Source organism: Numenius arquata, chromosome 9 (genome assembly GCF_964106895.1).
Source record: "Numenius arquata chromosome 9, bNumArq3.hap1.1, whole genome shotgun sequence".
NCBI classification, from domain to species: Eukaryota; Metazoa; Chordata; class Aves; order Charadriiformes; family Scolopacidae; genus Numenius; species Numenius arquata.
The window spans coordinates 29,423,025-29,442,490 of NC_133584.1; the positions used below are offsets into that span (position 1 = coordinate 29,423,025).

General features: G+C 43.2%; 1 protein-coding gene across 6 annotated transcripts; it reads right to left on the reverse strand.

Moving 5' to 3' along the window:
- Positions 1-661: 661 nt before the first annotated feature.
- On the reverse strand, positions 662-18,458 carry PPP1R7 (protein phosphatase 1 regulatory subunit 7). Of its 6 annotated transcripts, none has more exons than XM_074153051.1 (11): positions 18,378-18,458; positions 17,611-17,688; positions 17,324-17,443; positions 13,483-13,538; positions 12,446-12,511; positions 11,731-11,861; positions 10,703-10,865; positions 5,778-5,894; positions 4,629-4,733; positions 3,772-3,858; positions 662-1,038 (listed from the first exon to the last, which is right to left on the reverse strand). In XM_074153051.1, exons 2-11 carry the CDS (start codon positions 17,651-17,653, stop codon positions 862-864), a joined length of 1,065 nt encoding a protein of 354 aa, XP_074009152.1. In that variant the 5' UTR covers positions 17,654-17,688; positions 18,378-18,458; the 3' UTR covers positions 662-861. The 6 variants fall into 6 exon arrangements, with proteins under 6 accessions (XP_074009152.1, XP_074009154.1, XP_074009153.1 ...); XM_074153053.1 differs by having other exon boundaries at positions 17,336-17,443; positions 18,378-18,448; XM_074153052.1 differs by lacking the exon at positions 17,611-17,688 and having other exon boundaries at positions 18,378-18,441.
- Between the last annotated feature and the right edge of the window lie 1,008 nt (positions 18,459-19,466).

Sequence of the window (19,466 nt, forward strand, 5' to 3'; positions counted from 1 at the left end):
GCCCAAGAAGGAGAAATGATACACCTTGGCATCTGCTGTACTTTGCTCTGACAAATCCTGGGAAATCAAGAGGCAAACAAAGCCACAACCATCAATAAAGAACCTGCAAGACTGAACTAGAGCCCTCACCTCCTGAAGTGGAATCCATCGTCCCTCCCATCTCTCCTTTTAAACCCTCTTCCAGTTGACAGCACTAGATTTAAGCGTAGCGACTCTGTGAAGGCAAGTAGCTCATCCAGGCATGTACAGCCCCAGTGCTTTCATACCTCAAGCTACTTGTCCTCAAGCCTCTAATGAGCTTGCAGCTGTGTTTAAAAAAAAACAAACCACAAAACCAAAACCAACCATTAAAATTGCTATGGAAAGGCAAACCTTCCCCTTCCCTCCCTGAGTTTTACAAGCAGATACTTAGCACTGACTCCCACCTGGTAACTCAGATGGGCATCTCTATCAGATCCTTCTGCACATCAGCACCATCACTGTCTTTTCACATTTTCACAGACCACAACTGAGCCTGGATCTGGAAGTGATGTTTGCTAGGACATTACTAACCTGAAGGTGTGTCACAGAGTCAAGGAAAGTCAGCAAGTGGTTCCAGTCTGTTGGCAAACAATTTCTGGGAAAAACCTCACCCATAAATAACAGACAAAAGCACAAGGAACTCTCTTGTGTTAAGATTTAATAACAACATTTCAAAAACAACAAGTGCATTGTACACAAGATCTGGTATTCGGTGCTTTTCATTGACCATTTGCTTTGCGAGTGTCAGTGTAATGAAGACCTGGGGAGTGGTAAATGGATAAAAAAACCCAGTTGGGACATTTCTCCAAGGAGGACAGGAGAGAGAGGGCAGCAGGAGACTCAGAATCGAACAAACGTGGCATCAATCTGCCGGACAGTTGGGAGGGCCAGCATGATTTTGCGCCGGTACTGGGGATCCTTCTGCAAGGGATTTCGCTCCAGATATACAGTTTCCAAGTTCTTCGCTCCCTTCAGCTCATCCAGGTCGCTCCAGCTCTCGACGAGATTATCATTCATCTGCGGAGCACATACAGGCACACTCACACAGACAGACACTCCCAAAATAAGCCTGGTTAGCAGGAACCGAGCCACACCGATGCTGCTCAGGAGGACTACTGCTATCCAGGGGCAGGAATGCTGTACAGTCTTCATGTACATAAGACGATCCTTTTACCCCTGGATCCCCTGAGATGTGCTTTCTTGTCTTGCACTCGAGGCCTTGCTAACCATCTCCAACTTCCCCACATTCTCCCGGGTTTCCAGTCAAATGCTCCCCTCTTCAGACAGTGTATCCAGTCTAACTATTATGCTGGGAAAGACCCAGCAAGACACTGAGACGGTCTCTTTATACAGTGCCCCAGCCCCTACACTGCTCATTTAAAGGGTGGAAATTTTTATGTCAAGATTTTCTTCCACTGTGACATCTACCCTTACTTTCATGACTTCCCAGGAAACATTAAAAAAGGTCCCAAACTGATAAGTGACATTTTCCCTCTTCCCTTGACATAACGTCCCCACAAAAACTGTTTGTGCCCTCTGGAGAAAGCCCTAAGCTCTCCGATTCAGGCTCTCCTCTTGTCAGCCCAGGAGCTGCCCCATTGCTGGCACCGCAAAGGATGTGCTAGGGGAATGCTTCAACTGCCTGGCAAGGAAGCCAAGTGTGCAAGGTTGGACTTGCTGTCCAGCTTAAGAGACTTCAGCCACCCTTTGCCTTTGGATATAGAGGCAGTCACCACAGCAATACCATCTTTAAATAAAAAATAAAAAAAAATTCAATGGGTTGGCTCTGACACCCCTCAACAACTGTTCTTCCTCGCATCAGGCACCCACGGTAACCTGGAAATTTTGTGCACCATGTTTGCTGTGTGGCAGATAAGCAGCTCTATTTTCTCCAGTTGCCTCCCTCCAGCTAGTTCATAGAATGGTTCGTGTTGGAAGGAACCTTAAAGATCTCGTTCCAACCCCTCTGCCCTGGGCAGGGACATCTCCCACCAGACTAGGTTGCTCAAAGCCCCCTCCAACCTGGCCTTGAACCCCTCCAGGGAAGGTGCATCCACAGCTTCTCTGGGCAACACAGGCCAGTGCCTCACTACCCTCACAGCAAAGAATTTCTTCCTGAAAATGAAAGTTCAATGAAACTGCTTATCACTGGGACTGCCAGAGTTCCAGTGCTAAAACCCTGGACTAAAACTCTGAAGAGAACCTGTCAGCTCTTTCATTCTGCTACAGCTCATTGCAAGTTCAGTCAAGTCACTTGACCTTCAGATGTCTCAGTCCCTCCACTGGGGAGGTGGTACTGGGATACTTGTTAGCAGATTCCCACAGTATCTAAGATTTGAAATTCTGCTTCCTTAAGGTGTTAAAGGACTTTGTTATATGGCTTCAGGTGTACAGTCAGCAAAAAAAAAAAAAAAAAAAAAAAAATCGGTAGATGCAACACTTGTTCACATCAGAGAAAATTCTGCCCTGCTCTTTATCAAAAAGCACCCTATCTTTTTTATGTTTTTTTTTTAAAAGAGTGTTAAAGTGGTAAAAAGTCAGGAAAGCATTTTGCAGGTTCAGCTAACAGATGTTGGCCAAAGGTCTGCTTTGACAACAAAATCTTTAAACGCACTAGTGTTTTTGCAAAAGAAGTCCAATGAGGTTAAGATCTTCCCTTTGCTTTCTGGAAAACAAGTGGAAACAGCTGTGCAACACCACCTTCTCTAAGCAGAGCAACAGCTAAGAGGAAGACTGGAGGAAATTGCAAAGGATCACAACAAGTCCCAAGCCGGCCACATTACACTGGCTCATTTTTACCACCCAAAAGATGTCACGTTAAACAGGGCTTCTCAACTCCTGTTATTTAAAGAGTTCCTTATGGAACAGGCATGGCCAGGTAACACCGCTACCAATCTGCTAAGCCACACTGCAAGATGAGGAAAACAAGCTAAGTAGCATGGACTCCAGCCTCTACCTTGGTTTCATTTGCAGCTGCTTTCCACTCCTTTTATCTCAACCTCTGTCCTAAAGTTTAAATAACTGAACTCCAAATGACAGACACTAAGCAGCACAACTCCTATTCTCAGCCTTGTCATACAGAAACTCTAAAAGAGCTAAAGCACGTGCCAACTCATGAACATCTGCTGCTTTTTCCCCCCAAAACATGAGCAGATATGTACACAGCTTCCAAATATGATGTTTCAGGAGGGGCTGTCTTGCATAGTTCCTGACCAGACTTATGAATGACAAAGGGCTTAGCTATTTAGTGTGCCAGAAACAAACAGAAGCAACCCTGAACAGTTATCTCCCTCACAGGAATGGAAGTAAACCAGAAGATGGTTTCATTTTCTTCATATTTATAACAACCTGAACATATCAACTCTGTTCTAAACAGGTACTGTGCTCCAGAGCAGTGGTGACCCAGTATCAGCTTCCCTCATTACACTGTCATGCTCACTTAAAGAAAGATGAGATCTGCAGAAATAGGACACAGTAGGGCTGTTTCATAACCATCACAAGCATGAAAGCAGGGTCTACTTCCTGGGTAGAGACAGGCTCTTTAGCACTAAGCAAATCCCTGCACAGATTTTTTTTAAGCTCAACTCCTTCCTTAGGTGAAACCATTGTAAACTCTATCCATGCAGACTGTCAATATCTTAAAGTTGGTCACTGGAATAAGACATACGTGTACACCACCTTCCCACTGCTCCCCATCTGACGGGTTTCTTTCACCATGGTACAGACATTTCAGCTCCAGCCTGCACTTACCCAGAATTCCTGCAGCTCTGTTAGGTGACTGATATTTTCAATCTTCTTGATCCTGTTGCATGCAATGTCCAGCATTGTGAGTTTGTTCTAGACAAGCAAACACAAAAACATTACACAGGATTTCCTTTCATCTTCTCTGTCCCACTTTTTTCAGGCCCAGAGATGGAAACTGTCAGAAGAAAAGACACATTACTGCCAGCTGCTTACATGTAGCACAAGAACTCTCACTGCCTAAATACAGAAAGGAAAACTGTTTTTAATTAAACTGGGTTACTGATCTCCCAGAAGCAAAAAAAAAAAAAAAAAAAAAAAAAATGAAAACAGTTTGACAAAACAAAAGCAGTTACCGGCCAGATGGCAACTGCCAGCCAAGGGCTCCTAAAACGTCAGCTTTCCTCATAGTACATTAAGAGAAGGAATCCATTAAAAATCAGATCATAAGTGTCCTCTCGAGCAGCAGAGTTGAACAAACTTTTTGCTGCAGGAAACTCAACAGTTTTAGGAAAAGGCTTTTTTTCCTGCCTTGCACAGAGCCAACTAAGTTCTAGATTGTCTCTGCTCTCTGACAATGGCATCTACTGTTGGGTGAGAATGAAAACACTACAGGCTTATGTAACTTGTTTTCATGACCTGGGGAGGGGAAGCACAATTCTGCTCCAGAAGATCTAGAGGAGCTTCACCCATGCAAGATATTTAAACATAACAAATACTTTGATCTTTGTGGTCTTTTCAAGAGACTCAGGACCCCACAGGTAAATGGGGAAGGTGAGGAACAAAAGCTTCCAGAAAAGCACAGGCACTAACAGGAGCAGCTTAGGGCAACAATTCTGTTACACAGTTAGCAAGAGTCTACTCACATTGTTCTCCAGTCCCTCGATGACTTCGATGCCATTGTGGCTGAGGTACAACTCACGCAAATTCACCAAGCTCTGCAGCCCCTCAATCTTGGTCAGACGGTTATTCTGAAAGTGTAACAGCAGTTTAAGTCCACTCCAAACAAACCAAAACCCAAGTGAGTCACTGGAGAAAAAGCATTTCTCTGAAGTATGGATGGGAAGGGGAAACAGTCTGCTTGGGTCCACACTGATTTCATCAGCTCGGCTTGTTTGATCTCTGTACCACCAACGCACAAGGAAGTTCCATGGGAGACAAAGTCTCAAGGTTTAGAAGAATCAGACTCTGATCTTCCCATTAAAAGTTGTAGCCTGAAAGTTTTCCTCTTGGTGTCTTTAGAAACAACAAGGCATTAATAGCATTCATTTTGTAGGTCTTTTCAAAGGAATGGTCAGAAAACAAGTCACAACATTTCAATCCCAATACACTCTGCTGTACCTAATTCTTTACATCCTATAGAATAGGTACATGTATTATACATATATATACACATATATATAGATAATATACACATGCAATAGGTACACATACAGGTACTACAACATGTAGCGCGTATGGCTTTCTTACCAGCAGCTGTAAGAGATACTAGAATGCAGTAGCATTGTCAGGTGGATGAGGAAGAGACTCAATGAAAGAAATTAGTTAAGTATCTTTTATTCCACCTTTTAAATAAGGAAGAAACTTTCCATAAGCTCATTAAGGACAGATTTCATTAACACAGGCTTGTTCAGATTTCTTCCCTCTTCAGGAAGAGAGTAGCAACACGGAGCCCACTGCCATTATAATGTCTTCCCTGGAGTAACTCATTTGATGTTATTGCAATTTATTAGGAAACAGTATTTCAGGAAGGAAATGGGGGATACCACTCATTTCTTGTTCTCTATTCCATAAAAATCAAACATTTGTTTTATCATTTTATCAATGTCTATTAATCTCATTTAGTATGAAAACATGAGAAAAGAGAACACAGAGAACATCACACTTTCTTCCAGTACAGGAGTTTAACTCAAACACTGAAGACCTGCTGAATCAGAAGAGCTTATCATAAATTGCAAGGTGGTTCAGGTAACCAGGGTTGTTCAGAACGCAACAGTACAAAGTAGAACCAATACCTGTATGCTGAGCACAGTCAAGTTTGTCAGTGCATCCAAGTTCTGGAGCTTGGTGATTTTATTCTTTCCAAGGAACAGACTGTCAAGATTAGCCAAAGTGTCGATGTTTTCAATTGCCTGCAAAATGACCAAAGGAGACAGTGTTATTGCTGTAATGCAAAAACTCCGACCTGTAGATGCATTTGCCATTTTATAGCCTTGACCCACGGAGCTGCACTCCTGTGAAACACAAGCCTGCCAATTCCACAACACAAAGCACGCACAAGGTAGGGCCTCCCTTGTGACCCAAGAGCAGAGCAAGGCAGGACTTTGTGCAGTGACAGTGAACCGCAGCCCGTGTGACAGCTGTCTCGTGGCACTACTATTCACTGATTTTCAGCAAGGGTCACATCACTTTGTCCCAGCTGTGGACCCCACTGTCCAGGCAGCAAGAGCAGAGAATCAAAAGGCTTGGGAAGCACTGGAAATGCCACTCCCTGGGCCATGAAGTGTATCATATGTTAGGAGATACTCATTTGTGAGCCAAGAAAAATCTGTCACTAGTGAATGGAAAGAGAATCTGGGAGGAGAAAATGCAGTTTGCAAGTTTAGTCGTGACCATCAGTGACTGCATAACACAGTCAAGAGGCAAGCTGTTTAGCTTCCCCACACAACAGTTTCTGTCATAAGGAAGGTTAACTGCCTCATGGGTGTATGTGTTAATATATTTAACTACTGGCTATATATTCATGCTACTGGCAGAACACACACACCAAGTGACATACATGCTTTAAATATACACACTACTGGCAGAACACATACACTATACCAGTTTAAAGTCCTGAACTCAGCCTTCAGTGGGAGAAACAAGGACCTCTCATGCATCAAGAAGAACCATATTCTTATATGGTTCATACGATACATCAGTCTAACCTCGATACCAGGGAAGGTCATGGAGCAGGTCATCTTGAGTGCCATCAAAACCCACATAATGGGCAACCAGGGGATCAGGCCTAGTCAGCATGGGTTTATAGAAGGCAGGTCCTGCCAGACGAACCTGATCTTCTATGACAAGATAACCAGATTACTGGACGAGGGAAAGGCTGTTGATATTGTATACCTGGACTTTCGAAAAGCATTCGATACTGTCCCCCATACAATTCTTGTGGAAAAACTGGCTTCACACAGCCTGGATGAGCATACGATCTGCTGGGTCAAGCAATGGCTGACTGGAAGGTCCCAAAGAGTGGTGCTCAATGGACTTAAATCCAGCTGGCGGCCGGTCACAAGTGGTGTGCCTCAGGGCTCAGTGTTAGGACCATTTCTGTTTAATGTCTTTATTGATGATCTCGACAAGGACATAGGGTGTATCATCAGCAAGTTCGCAGATGACACCAAGTTAAGCAGGAGTGTTGATTCCCAGGAGGATAGGGAAGCTCTACAGAGAGACCTAGATAGATTGGATCATTGGGCCAACATCAATGGTATGAGTTTCAACAAGGGCAACTGCCAGGTTCTGCACTTGGGCCACAATAACCCCAAGCAGCGCTACAGGCTTGGGGAAGTGTGGCTGGAAAGCTGCCTGGAAGAAAGAGACCTGGGGGTTCTAATTGACAAGCGGCTGAATATGAGCCGGCAGTGTGCCCAGGTGGCCAAGAAAGACAACGGCATCCTGGCTTGTATTAGAAATAGCATGACCAGCAGAAATAGGGAGGTGATTGTGCCCCTGTACTCAGCACTGGTGAGGCCACACCTGGAGTATTGTGTCCAGTTTTGGGCACCTCAATCCAAGAGAGATATCGAGGTGCTGGAGCGAGTGCAGAGGAGGGCAACGAAGCTGGTGAAGGGCCTGGAGAATAAATGTTATGAAGAGCGATTGAGGGAGCTGGGACTGTTTAGTATGAGGAAGAGGAGGCTGAGGGGAGACCTCATCACTCTCTACAACTACTTGAAAGGACGTTGTAGAGAGGTTGGTGCTGGTCTCTTCTCACAGGTAATTAATGACAGAACGAGAGGGAATGGCTTCAAGCTCCAGCAGGGTAGGTTTAGACTGAACATTAGGAAAGAATTTTTCACAGAAAGAGTGGTCGGGCATTGGAATAGGCTGCCCAGGGAGGTGGTTGAGTCACCATCCCTGGATGTGTTTAAGAGTCATTTAGATGTGGTGTTGGGGGATATGACATAGGGAAGAACTTTGTAGTGTAGGGTAGATGGTTGGACTCGATGATCCCAAGGGTCTCTTCCAAGCTGGACGATTCTATGATTCTTTATTTACAGAGAAAGGGGCACCAGAAAGCATGAGCAGAAGACAGAAAAAAGGGCAAGAAAAGGGGAAAAAGGTGAGCTTAGGAGGGGCTCCTGCAAACAGAAGGAAAAAAAAAAAAAACGAAAATGGTGGTGTTTTTTTTTCAGGGGAAAGTCTCTTAATTCAAAAAACTGTGCTGTTAAAAGAGACAAGAATCTTAAAACCAGACTTCAGCTCACAGAAGAACAGTAATATGAATATAAATACACACAGAGCTACGCATCTGTGCTCAAGTACCTTGTGACATCTCAGTTTTTCCACACCCTTCTTGCCTGGAAGAGTTTCAGGGACTAGTAGTGCTGGTGAGACAGGCCACTGAGTCCTAGCACCACTTAAGTTACTGTGTGTGCGTGCGTGTGCATTTATCCATGTGTGTACAAGGGAAGGAAGAGAAAGATGGAAACAAACACATGCACTATGTATTTATAGATACACTCTGGAAAGGAAAGAAGCTCTTCAAGCTCTATCCCACAACTGCCAACAGATTCAACATAAGTTGTTCATTGGCTCATATTTGGATTCTCCCTCCTTCTAGCCTGTGGACTTACTCCTGTTCTGACCTTGCAAGAAAATGATAGGTTTGTTGCTCACTGGTAACTCCCCCAGCCCTGAGGAGGAAATACTTGTGACTCTCAGGAAACTGAGAGGAAGTAATTGGGGGAAAAAGGGAAAAAAAAAAGCGCCACTTAAAGCTATGAAAACCCACACTTAAGGGACAGTATGAAACAGATGGACATGAGGATGGAAAAAACCTAAGGAACAAATAAATAAGTGATTGCCTTACAGTTGCCTCAGTCCAGCTTTGAGAAAAAAGCATGAAATGCATCAGCTCAAGCATAAAGTTCTGCTTCCCCACCATTTGTACAAAAGGAAAAGAACTGCAAGTGCTTTGTACGTCATGACAGACTCCAGGGTAAGTGCACTCCAAAAGGTTAGAGTGTGCTGCAAAATGACTAAGCCAGCATTACTGCAGAAGCTTTAATGCACAGGGAATGAGTATGTCAGGCACCTCAGAGCCAAGAATGCTGCTTGAACAGACAGTCCACAGGCCTTTACCCTGAAGAGTTAAGGATATCCCTACCTGTAAAGCACATAGCCAGCCACCCTACCAACAGAAAACTATTAAAAGAGTTCTAGGTGCTCCCAAATAACATGATATATATTTCTTCACACCTAGCCTAGGCACAGGGTACTCACTCCAGTAAAGCAATTAGAAGCATAGAGCAATGCTGTTTGAAGAAGCCAGAATAGAATTAACAGATGAACAGAAAAAATGCTAAAAATAAAGTAATTTAAGCAGCTCGTGTTAACCATACAATAATAACTTTTTTTTTTTTTATAACTGAGAAAACAACATATAAAATAAATCTAACCTAATTGTTTAAAAGATATTCTTGAGCTTGGCAACACTGGTGCCAATGTACCCCATAAGTATCAATTCAGAAAACTAGCTGGATTTTTTTTTTCAGAAGGTAATGATGCTTAGATACAGAATACAGTATAGTTTTACTTAACGTAAGGATCAGTACACTCAGCCTGTTATGTTTCTGAATACAGGAAAGCACATTACTTTCTAACTCATGTTCCCCCAGGTGATGCAAATTCTAAGGTTCCTAATCACTTATCTGATCTGGCTGATGTTCTCACACTCTAGATTTATTCCCCTAAGTAACTTAATTTGCAAAGTAGAAATTCCTTTGGATGGAAAAGGATTCAGTCCAGTTTAGCTTTATGAGCAAAATAAAATTTTTCCAGTTCATAAAAGCAGCACACTTTTCTGCTGTAGAAGGCTGTTTATAATAACCGAAGTTTCCTTCTTTTCTGGAAGTGTGCTTCCACAAGGCTTGAAATACAGAGGGCAAACAGTTTTTTTCCTAATTTGCTCTTTCAGCATAACAAGTAATTTTTAGAGACTGTAAATGGGGAGTGCCAACTTAGGCAATTTTCAGGTTGAAATGCACTCATCTGTTACAAGTATTTTCTAAAGCTTATATAACTGAAAAAACTTCTAAAAAACTAATAGTTAATGTCTCCATAAGGAGAGGAGACGCTACTCAGAACTCCTTCCCTTTAACTGGCACAGATTTTAAATCACCTAAATTGAAAAAGTCACAAACCGCACAATAAAAAAAAAGTCCCCAGTAATCAGCAGTACAGTACCAGGTTCTTAAGGTATTTCAGAGCAAAGCCTCAAGAAAGTCTTTCTCCTGAGTGAGACTAACCTGCTACAATGGTCATCAGTTACACATACAACTCCAACTAGAATTAAATTCGCGTTCAATAGGTTTTATCAACACAGCACCAGCCTCTAGGAAGGTAAGAGAAAACAATAATTGCTAGCTTTGGTAGGCTTGGCTCTCTAGCAGGAGGAAACCATCATCTGCAAAAGGCAACACACAGGGGACGCATGATTTCATTAAAGAGAGAAATTCATAAATAGCAATTTAGTAGCCAGGCATTACATGCATTCATAATTAAAGAATTCAGCATGCGCAGCAATAAGCAATTACACATTAAATGACTGGAACAATAAAAAGAAAAAATTGCAAGTAAAATTCAATGAAGTGCACTTTCAGAAAAGGCTAATCCCAAACCAAAGAGCTCAAAACTCTCTGGCTAACATCTTGTAGACCAAGCCTACCCGAATTCGATTGGATCCCAACTCTAACATCTGTAGCATCTGCAAGCTGCTCAAATTCTCAATTTTGCTGATTTTGTTGTTGACGAGGAAGAGTTTTTTAAGTTGGGTAAGCCGATCTAGTCCTTCAATGTGTCGCAGAACGTTGAAGGAGATGTCCAGGATCCTGAGGTAAAACAAAACAAAGGTCTCTTTGTCCATCAGGCATGGGTGATTCTGGAAGAGGCACTTGTAAATCGGGGGGAACCTTACTATCAGAGATCAAGTGTAAGTCCTAAGTGTATTATCTTTTTATCAGAAGTGACAACAAATAAAACTTTCAAAATACTTCCAGTGTGTCAGGGGGAAAAAAACCAACCAAACAATTACAAAAAAACAAAATTTGTCACACACTGAAGATGGCCATCATTTTGCCCAGCCATGGAGCTACCACTGTGGGAGGAAGCCAGTCTTCAGTACTACGTATTTCTTGGGAAATGTACATGCCTACAAGATCTGCCTCTGACAGGACAACGTCAAGGCCTCCCATAGCATGAAGCAGTTAAGACTGCACAAAGTAGGTCAGTCTTCCTCACCCCCATGAGGAGAGTGTATCTCCAGAGTGATCACACACAAGCGCCAGAAACCAGGAAGAGTGCTACTCCTTCCCTAACACCCTCTAGAAAATGTCCTAATCTCACCTGAAATCTCTTGTCATTTTCTGCAGGAATAAAAACATGTTATATGGAGTTCTCACTGCCAAAAGCGAGGGGTGCCTGTACGCTTCAACACCTGCATAGAAGCTGCAACCACCTATCATTCTCACTGCCTTATGCAGCACACGTTTCATTTCCAGCTGACTGTCCCTGGTGAGCTTCGGGATTACGAAACTAGTTTACTGCACAGGTTAAATATCAATGGAAAACAGATGTTATCCTTCACAGAGCACCCAAATGAATCGTGAGAAAGGCCTGGGTGATAAATACTGGACTAAGTACAACAGTGAGTGGCAAACCACCCTCAACCTAATCTTGATGGTCCCCTGGACTCACTCAAGTTCCACTAGAGACTCCAAGTTCTCGATCTTCCGAATTTGATTGTCATAGAGATCCAGTTCCCGCAAGGTCTGCAATTGGTCCAGGTTCTCAATGTTCTTAATCAAATTCTGACGGAGACAGAGAGTCTAATAGTTGGGAAAAAGTTTAAAAACAAACAGGAAAATGGATATGAATGACAGCACGTAGTGCCTTTTGGCATAGACAATAAAGTTGAGTTTGTTTTTTTTCCCCATTGGGTTTTGCTGGGTTTTTTGTTTGTGTTTGGTTTTTGGGTTTGTTTGCAGGTTTTGTTTTTTTTTTTTTTTAATAGAATCTTTTCTTTTTCTTGTTATTCCAACTCTATAGAAGGAATTTTTTTTACCACAAAGATGACATTAGAACAGCAGCCCAGAAAGGCTATGTAATCTCCATCCTTGGAAATACTCAAGAGCTTGACTGGAGAAGATCTTAACACACTCTATTGGATCTGCTTTGAGCAGGTGTTTACTAAAGACCTCCAGAGGTCTCTTAGGATGAACCCTAAGGCATCGTCTGTCATCCACTTCCAAAACCCTAGGATTTTTATTACTACTTGACAAATGGGTAACCACTACCTCCTTTGGTTAAACATGAAGTGAATCATTAGATCTCAACCAAAGAGACTCCTCTATCTATCCTCTTATAGGTTAGGTACACGAAATCTCCAGTTACAATTCCCTAGGGCTATTACCTTCACTTTCTTGAGCACCTCAAATCCTTCAATCTTCCCAATTCGGAAGTGATTCAAGTCAACATCCTGAAAAAAAAACCAGAGGGATTCAGCAGTTTTTTCAAAATACTCTTCAAAGATCAATGTGATACTTTGAATGGAAGTTTTAACAAGCTGCACATTTTGTAAGACTATAATTTTCCTTAGAACAAAGACCTTGTGAAAATTGGGTTTGGCACGATTTTACCACCATAGGTGAAGAACGCGGCCTAAGCCTGTCAACTGCAAACACAGTATCTGCAAAAAGGCAACAGTCCTTTCCTGAGCCTGAGTAATGTTATGCCAAAATTAGAAGTCTTTTGCAGTAAATTCTGAATTTACCGAGACAGCCAAATTCTGCTGTCTAGCATGAATAAAGTGTTACATAAAATTCTCTTACCCACTTTGCTAGGGCATACCTTGCTATTTCCTGTTCCAGGCCTCAGATGAACAGAAACCACTGATAGTTCAAATAATCTGACGGTTCTGCAAACATTAACTCTGCACTGGCAGCCAGCTGATGCACTTCAGATCTGTGCTGCCCAGCCCCAAATGTTCCAGTTTTGCAGATCAGTCAAGGAGAAATAGAGCACTTCACCACCCAAGTTCAACAACTCTCCAGCTAGTGGGCTCATGAGGCTGCCAATGCCAAGGCACAAGGCTGGTCAAGTAGCTATGCCTGTTACAAATCATGGGTCTGACAGCAACAGCAACAATCATTTCATTAAAGATATTCTCACAAAAGCTCGTAGCCTGTGAATAATGCTGTAGCATTGCCCCACTTTCAGCGCCTCCATGCTTAATTTAAAATTCTAAATTACTAACAAAGCATTTCAGCTACTGACGAAGAATAAAACTCCTCTACTTCTAGTCTAAAGGCTCTAGATCAATTATGAGGAAGATCATGATAGCCAGCACCTTCAGAAGAATTACATCTTTTAACCAGGTTTCAATACTTGTCTTTGCCTACCTTTTCTTCTTGCTGTATAAAGCCCACAAGGACAAAAATCTGCCTTTACCTCAGCTTCTGGGTCCAGGCTAATTGTCTCCATGTCCACTGGTGTCTCTGCTTCTTCTGCAGGAGAAGCAAATATATTAAACTTCTGCTACCTGATAGCTAAAGACAAGATAGTAATGGCTAACATCTGGAGAAACAAAGGGAGCAAACACTCCTCAAAAGAAGAAACACATGAGATCAGATATTCTGCTGCATTAAAAATACACTTCACCTAATTGGCTTTCATCATGATAGATAGTAATGAAAAAAACCCCAACTTTCTTAACAACAGAATTTCATGCCTAGATGCAAAAGACAGAAAGAATAGCACCTTTCCCAGCATGCTTGTGTGGCTGCTGAATAATGCTGGCTGAAAACTGATGTGGGCAGGATTCCTTTTCTTTACACTTAGGGCCATCATCCCTCTGAAGATACACCATTCAAAGTGCCTGTGTTCCTCCCATAACCTAACACAACATTGCCAAGAAGGAATCTAAACTGTCTAGTGATAGTGCCAGGAACGACCAAGCATCTCAGCAATACCACCCTTTAGCTTTTCTTTCATAAATACTGTCAGTTTATGTCAATGGCACACTATGGCATGGATCTCCCTTCTTTTGCTGGGCTGAACTCACTAATATGCTAGAAAACATAATCACACTGTGTACATCTTCTTGGGAAATGCCTTTATAGCTCTGGAAGACAGCCCAACATTTGCTGTGCTTCTATCATAGCACAAGAGGGGGTAAAGTTTACTGGATAGATTCATGCTGAATAATTCATGCCTGATTCCCATTTGTTGAAGATGGTATCCTGAGCATAAAGTATATTTTGGGAATGCAAAATGATCTGGTAGGCTTGGTGACAATGAATGGCAGTACAGAAATGCCACCAAAACTGACATGCATGCATATGTCTGTCAGATTTTCGCAGTGGGCAACACTTGAATTTTCTTAATTTTCTTCCAGATCAGGAGCTATGCACTTCAGCAGGGGAGTACAATACCCTACCCTGCTGCTACCAAGACTGCTCTCTTTTACCTATTTCTAGGGTGCAAAGGGCTGCCAGCACAAAGTGCTCCAAGCTAAACAAGCACCCTTGCTGAATTTACAGCCAACTGGAATGCAGCCCAAGTTTGGAACAACAGTTATTTCAGATACCACATTAAAAAAAATAAATCAAACTATTCCCATTGTATTAAGTTGTACTAGCAGTAAGTTAGTGCACATAATGAGGGAACTTCTCATTTTGAGATTTCAAAGTTGTCCAACAGTAAAGTCAGTCATGTACTCAGTAAAAAAAAATAAATTCATCAACCAAAAAAAAAATCAAGTAAAAAAATATTAAAAAAAATCCTTCAACCTTGTTTGGCTGGCAGGCTTCTCTATAAAATTACATGTTTCATCACAGCATCCATTATAGACCATTTATACACTTTTGGCAATGTGTTAAATACTCTGTTCTGGGATCTGTCAAAGAGTAGCTGAGAGTGAAGGAACTTCATCAATACAAGAACATCCCCTCCTCATATTTTTGTCATATGGCTTTGAATGACCAGTCCTGGTAGAGCTAACGTGAGAAAAAAAAGCACACAAGTCTGAAGACACAAAAGGATATGTGTATTGAATTCACTGAAATAAAAGCAATTTAAAAGTGAACATAGATGCACTAGCATTTATGTAATAGGGTAAACTCAAAGTTTCATGTACTGTGTATAAAACACTCTCCACAGCAGTCTGAGATGCTTATACTCATAACACTGATAAATCAGTATTGGTATGAGAACGTTAAAGTACATTTTCTCTCAAAGAAGAGAAACAAAAATGATTCTACTGAATTTACAGTCCTATCAATTGTCAACCAACATTTTATTTACGAACCAAGTGGACATATAGCACCCTAAACTGACCCTTCTACAGTCACTTTACAAATAGAATTGTAATTTCACTTTCATACAGTAAGTATGCAAACAGCGCTTTAGCCCACAATTTTTAACACAGCACGTTTCTCAAGGGGAAAAAACGTTGCTCTGGCAGTGAAGCTACTTAAGTGAATTTTTGTGTAACCTGTGCCTGCGAGCTACACAGCTTTGCAGATGTAGGAAAAAAATACGACATTCAGGAAACCCAAATTCCGCAGTACGGAACAGTAGTTACTGAGTTACATAAGTTCACAGTACCATAAGTGTTTAAAGCAACTAAAAGCTTAATTACACTTTTTAACTGCACATGCATGAAAAAGATTATAAATAGCTAAGTAAGCTTTCCAAACAGAAGCGCTATTCCCCAGAGAATTTGCAAAATGATAAATTTGAAATTTCAGCTGCTTGAGCTCTTTGTATTTATGATTTTCTGTTAAAAATGTGAAAAACTCTTCATTTTCCCTTCAGCTGAGAAACAAAAAAAGCTGGCTGTGGAAACTCACTCAAATGTTCCAAAATTATTCCTCTGCTTGGTTTCTGCCCTAGAAGTTTTCTGAATCCTTTGGATTCAGTTTGGAAGAAGATAAAGTAACAATAGTCATTACATTAAATAGTATCCAACATAATTCAGCCACCAAATCTGAATGTCTTTTTCTTGCTTTCATTGGAATAAAAGTACGTCACAAAGTATTGTCTCTAATATTATAAATCCTAGGAGAACAACACACAAAATATAACCTCAAATCCACAGCTAAATTATGTCAGCTGAACAAACAGTGTTACATGCATGCAAAGGAAAATTGCGACTGACCGATGTGCATGGTTGTATTGATCATATAGTGCTTGGAACATACAATTTGCCAGGTGTGCTCTTACACTCTTACAGACCTCACCACATCATTTTTTAATTAATATGCAGGGGTGGTTTTTTACAATCAACAATGAATTATACCTAGACAGAGTTTATTTATAGTTAGGAGACAAGACTTAAAATTCTGACAATAATTTTCTAGTTCGGAAATTTTCATTTGTAAATTCCAATAGGCAAAATTAAGATTAGGAGGGATCTGCAACAGATGCACAGTCAAAAAGGATTAAAATTTGCTGCAGAATATTTGCTTTATTATTTCACTTCCATTTCCAGACCAATAATGGTCACATGAACACATCTACCAAAAGGATGGTATTACACCTCGGATTGTTAGCTAGCACCAAAAACCCAGGTCATATTGCCACACAGGGTCTTCAGAAATGGATCTGCTCTGACAAATTCTATGCAAGTTACTGAAAAGCAAACCCTTCCATCAAATACGCACAGGCTTAAAAACGTCTATCAACATTTCTACCCAATGTCTGGACACAAACAGTAAAAATAGTCGCAAAAGTTTAAAGTCAAGAGGATTCAAACAGATGTAATTTTGATTTCTCAAAAAATTAAAAAAAAAATAATTTACATCTTCCTTCAATCTATTGGAAATAGTATTCTTTGCCTTCCAAAGGAATCCGGCAACTCTTCAGGTAAAAACTGACATACACTAAAGCACAATTATGGAAAACTGTTTCTCTTTTTTTCCAACAAACGTTTCCGGCATCTTTCCACAGAAAGTTACTATGTGTCCACAAAAAAAGTATGAATAAAGGTGTTTTGCATTTTGATATCAGAGATTTCAAAGTGAAATGTGGATGGATAAATAAATAAGAAAAAAACAAAGGTCTGGTATCAGCGGATCCATAAAAAGAAGGCAGCTTTATTTTAGCCATGATAACACTATTGTTTATTTATTTTTAAAGAAGACTGTTCTAGGGCAGATTCCCATTGCTCACTAACATTGATACAACCATCATGTAGCCACAAGAAACATAAAGGACTGGTACACACACGCTACTGTAAGCGCTGGTGGGACAACGCTTCCTAACACGATCATTTAGGTTGGCAAAGTACCTGTGTTCTCACCATTCTGCTCATCTCTCAGGCTCTGCTGACTGAGGTCGGTTACTAAGCGAACTGCTTGCTTCTTCCCTTCTTCGTCTCCAGACTCCTCCGATTCAATCCGCTTATCAACTGTGTAAGATACATAACAGCAGAATTAGGCTATTTTCAGCAGTGGGGTCGGGGGAAGAAGTAGCAAGCAGATATAATAACCAGGATTCATATATTCCACTATGCAGTTAGTATAAATCCTAAGTTAACTAAATGAAAGGTTTAGTCTTAAATAAAAGGCCTCTTACCCCTTGTTTCTACTTTGATTTTGGATGCACTTTTTCCTCCCATCACATCTTCCTAAAACCAACAATCTGGGAAGAAGACTGGAGGAAAAAGGAAATTTCTTAGATCAATGAAGTGCAATTCCAAAGATTACGGAGATGGAATCAGTACTATTACATTTTAAAAGCTTTTAGAAAAAAAATCAGTATCATGTACAATAGTACCAATGACACAAAGGTAGTGAAGGTGTCAAAAATAAATAAAAGATCCCTGCAGATAAAAGCAACCATCTCCCCAGCACAACCTGCTAGATCCCTTCACCGTTTACCCAGACACAACTCTGGTGGCCACCCTGGCCCTGGGGACCTGAAACTCCTTGCACCTCCTCGGTCTCCCCCTCAGTATTTCCTCTCGTTTCACGGTGCGACGGAGGAGAAACACCGTCATGCCAGGAGATTTCTTTCTTATTATCTTTAAGTTTCTACGTCACGGTCATCTCCACAAACCCACTTCTTCCACCTCTGGCGCGTGGAGCGCCCAGGGAGGTGGAAGGCATCACGCCATGCCCCAGGTAACGGACCCACTGCCCCCCCCGGCCCGGGTTGCCCTCCCCGGCTCGCGGCCAGCCAGGGCCCCCTTCCCCCAGGCAATCGCCCTCGGGATTGACACCCGGGGGCTTCCCGGCCGCGGAGGGCCCACCAGCCCCACTGCACGCAGCTGACAGCCGCCCTCGGGTCGTCCCGACCCCCTCAGCGGCCGCGGCCGTGACGGCCCCCCAGCGAGCTCTCACCCTCCATCATCTCCTGCGGCCCCTCTCCACTCTCCGCCGCCATATTGCTTCTCTTCCCACCGCCCCCTTCCGGAAACCGCCTCAACCGTCACCGCAGCCAATCAGAGCTCACCACTGGCGAGCGGCCGCAGCCAATCATCTCTGCAGGTGCTGCGCCGAGGGGGCGGGGCAGTGCCCTGGCCGCCCGCCACTCGTGCGCATGTGCGTGCCCCGCGGCCCTCTGGGAGTCGTAGTTCTCCGCGGGCCGGGCAGGAGGCTGTCGCAGTGCGATGGGGGACCTGCTTCCTCCCCACTAGCCCCTCGGGCTCGAGGCGTTGCGAGCTGCTCTCGGCCTCGTCGTTCCGCCTACAAATTCTTCGGAGGATGGCTGTTAGCCTGCGGAGGGGCCGCCCACTCCCGGAGTGGAGAGTGGAGGGCAGGCCGGGCCGGGGCTGCCTGGGGCTGGCGGCTCGAAGCAGGGCATTACGTGTAGTGGGGGCGGGGGAACGAGAGGCCGGAGGGAGCCGCGGATTCCCTGACGCCGCATCAGTTTTGCCTCCTCCCGCGCTGGCGTCCTATTGGCTTTCCTCCGTGCCGCTCTCCGGCTGCCTTCGCTTATTGGGCAGCGCGGCTATTGAGTCCCGCCTCCTACTTCCTCGCGCCCGCTGGCTCGGTGGCGGCCGCCCTGAGGAGCGGTGGCCGTGGCCGTCCTGGTGGGGCTGGGACTCAGGCGGCCTCACGGCCGGCGGGCCTGGGCTGCAGCCCCGGGAGGGTGGGCGGTGCGGGCGGGAGGCTGTGCCACGCTTGCTGACTCAAAACCGGGAATTACTTCCCAAGTTACCAAAGCTTTTGCGTCTAAAACGGGCAGGAATGGGGAGAGGGTGGCTGCTGGGCGGTTGGTAGTGCTTACAGAAATATGGTGGAGGCGTCCTGTCAATCACAGGTATCCTATGGTGCCAGGGCAGGATAGCAGTCAATAGAGTCCCCTCTGTGTTGACAACGCAGACCAAATGTTGATGGGGACAGGGAAGGATGAGCGGCAGTCTTGCTGTAACTTGCAGGGCTGTGCTTTGGCCTAGAAGGCATCATTACCTGTCAGCGTCCTGAGCA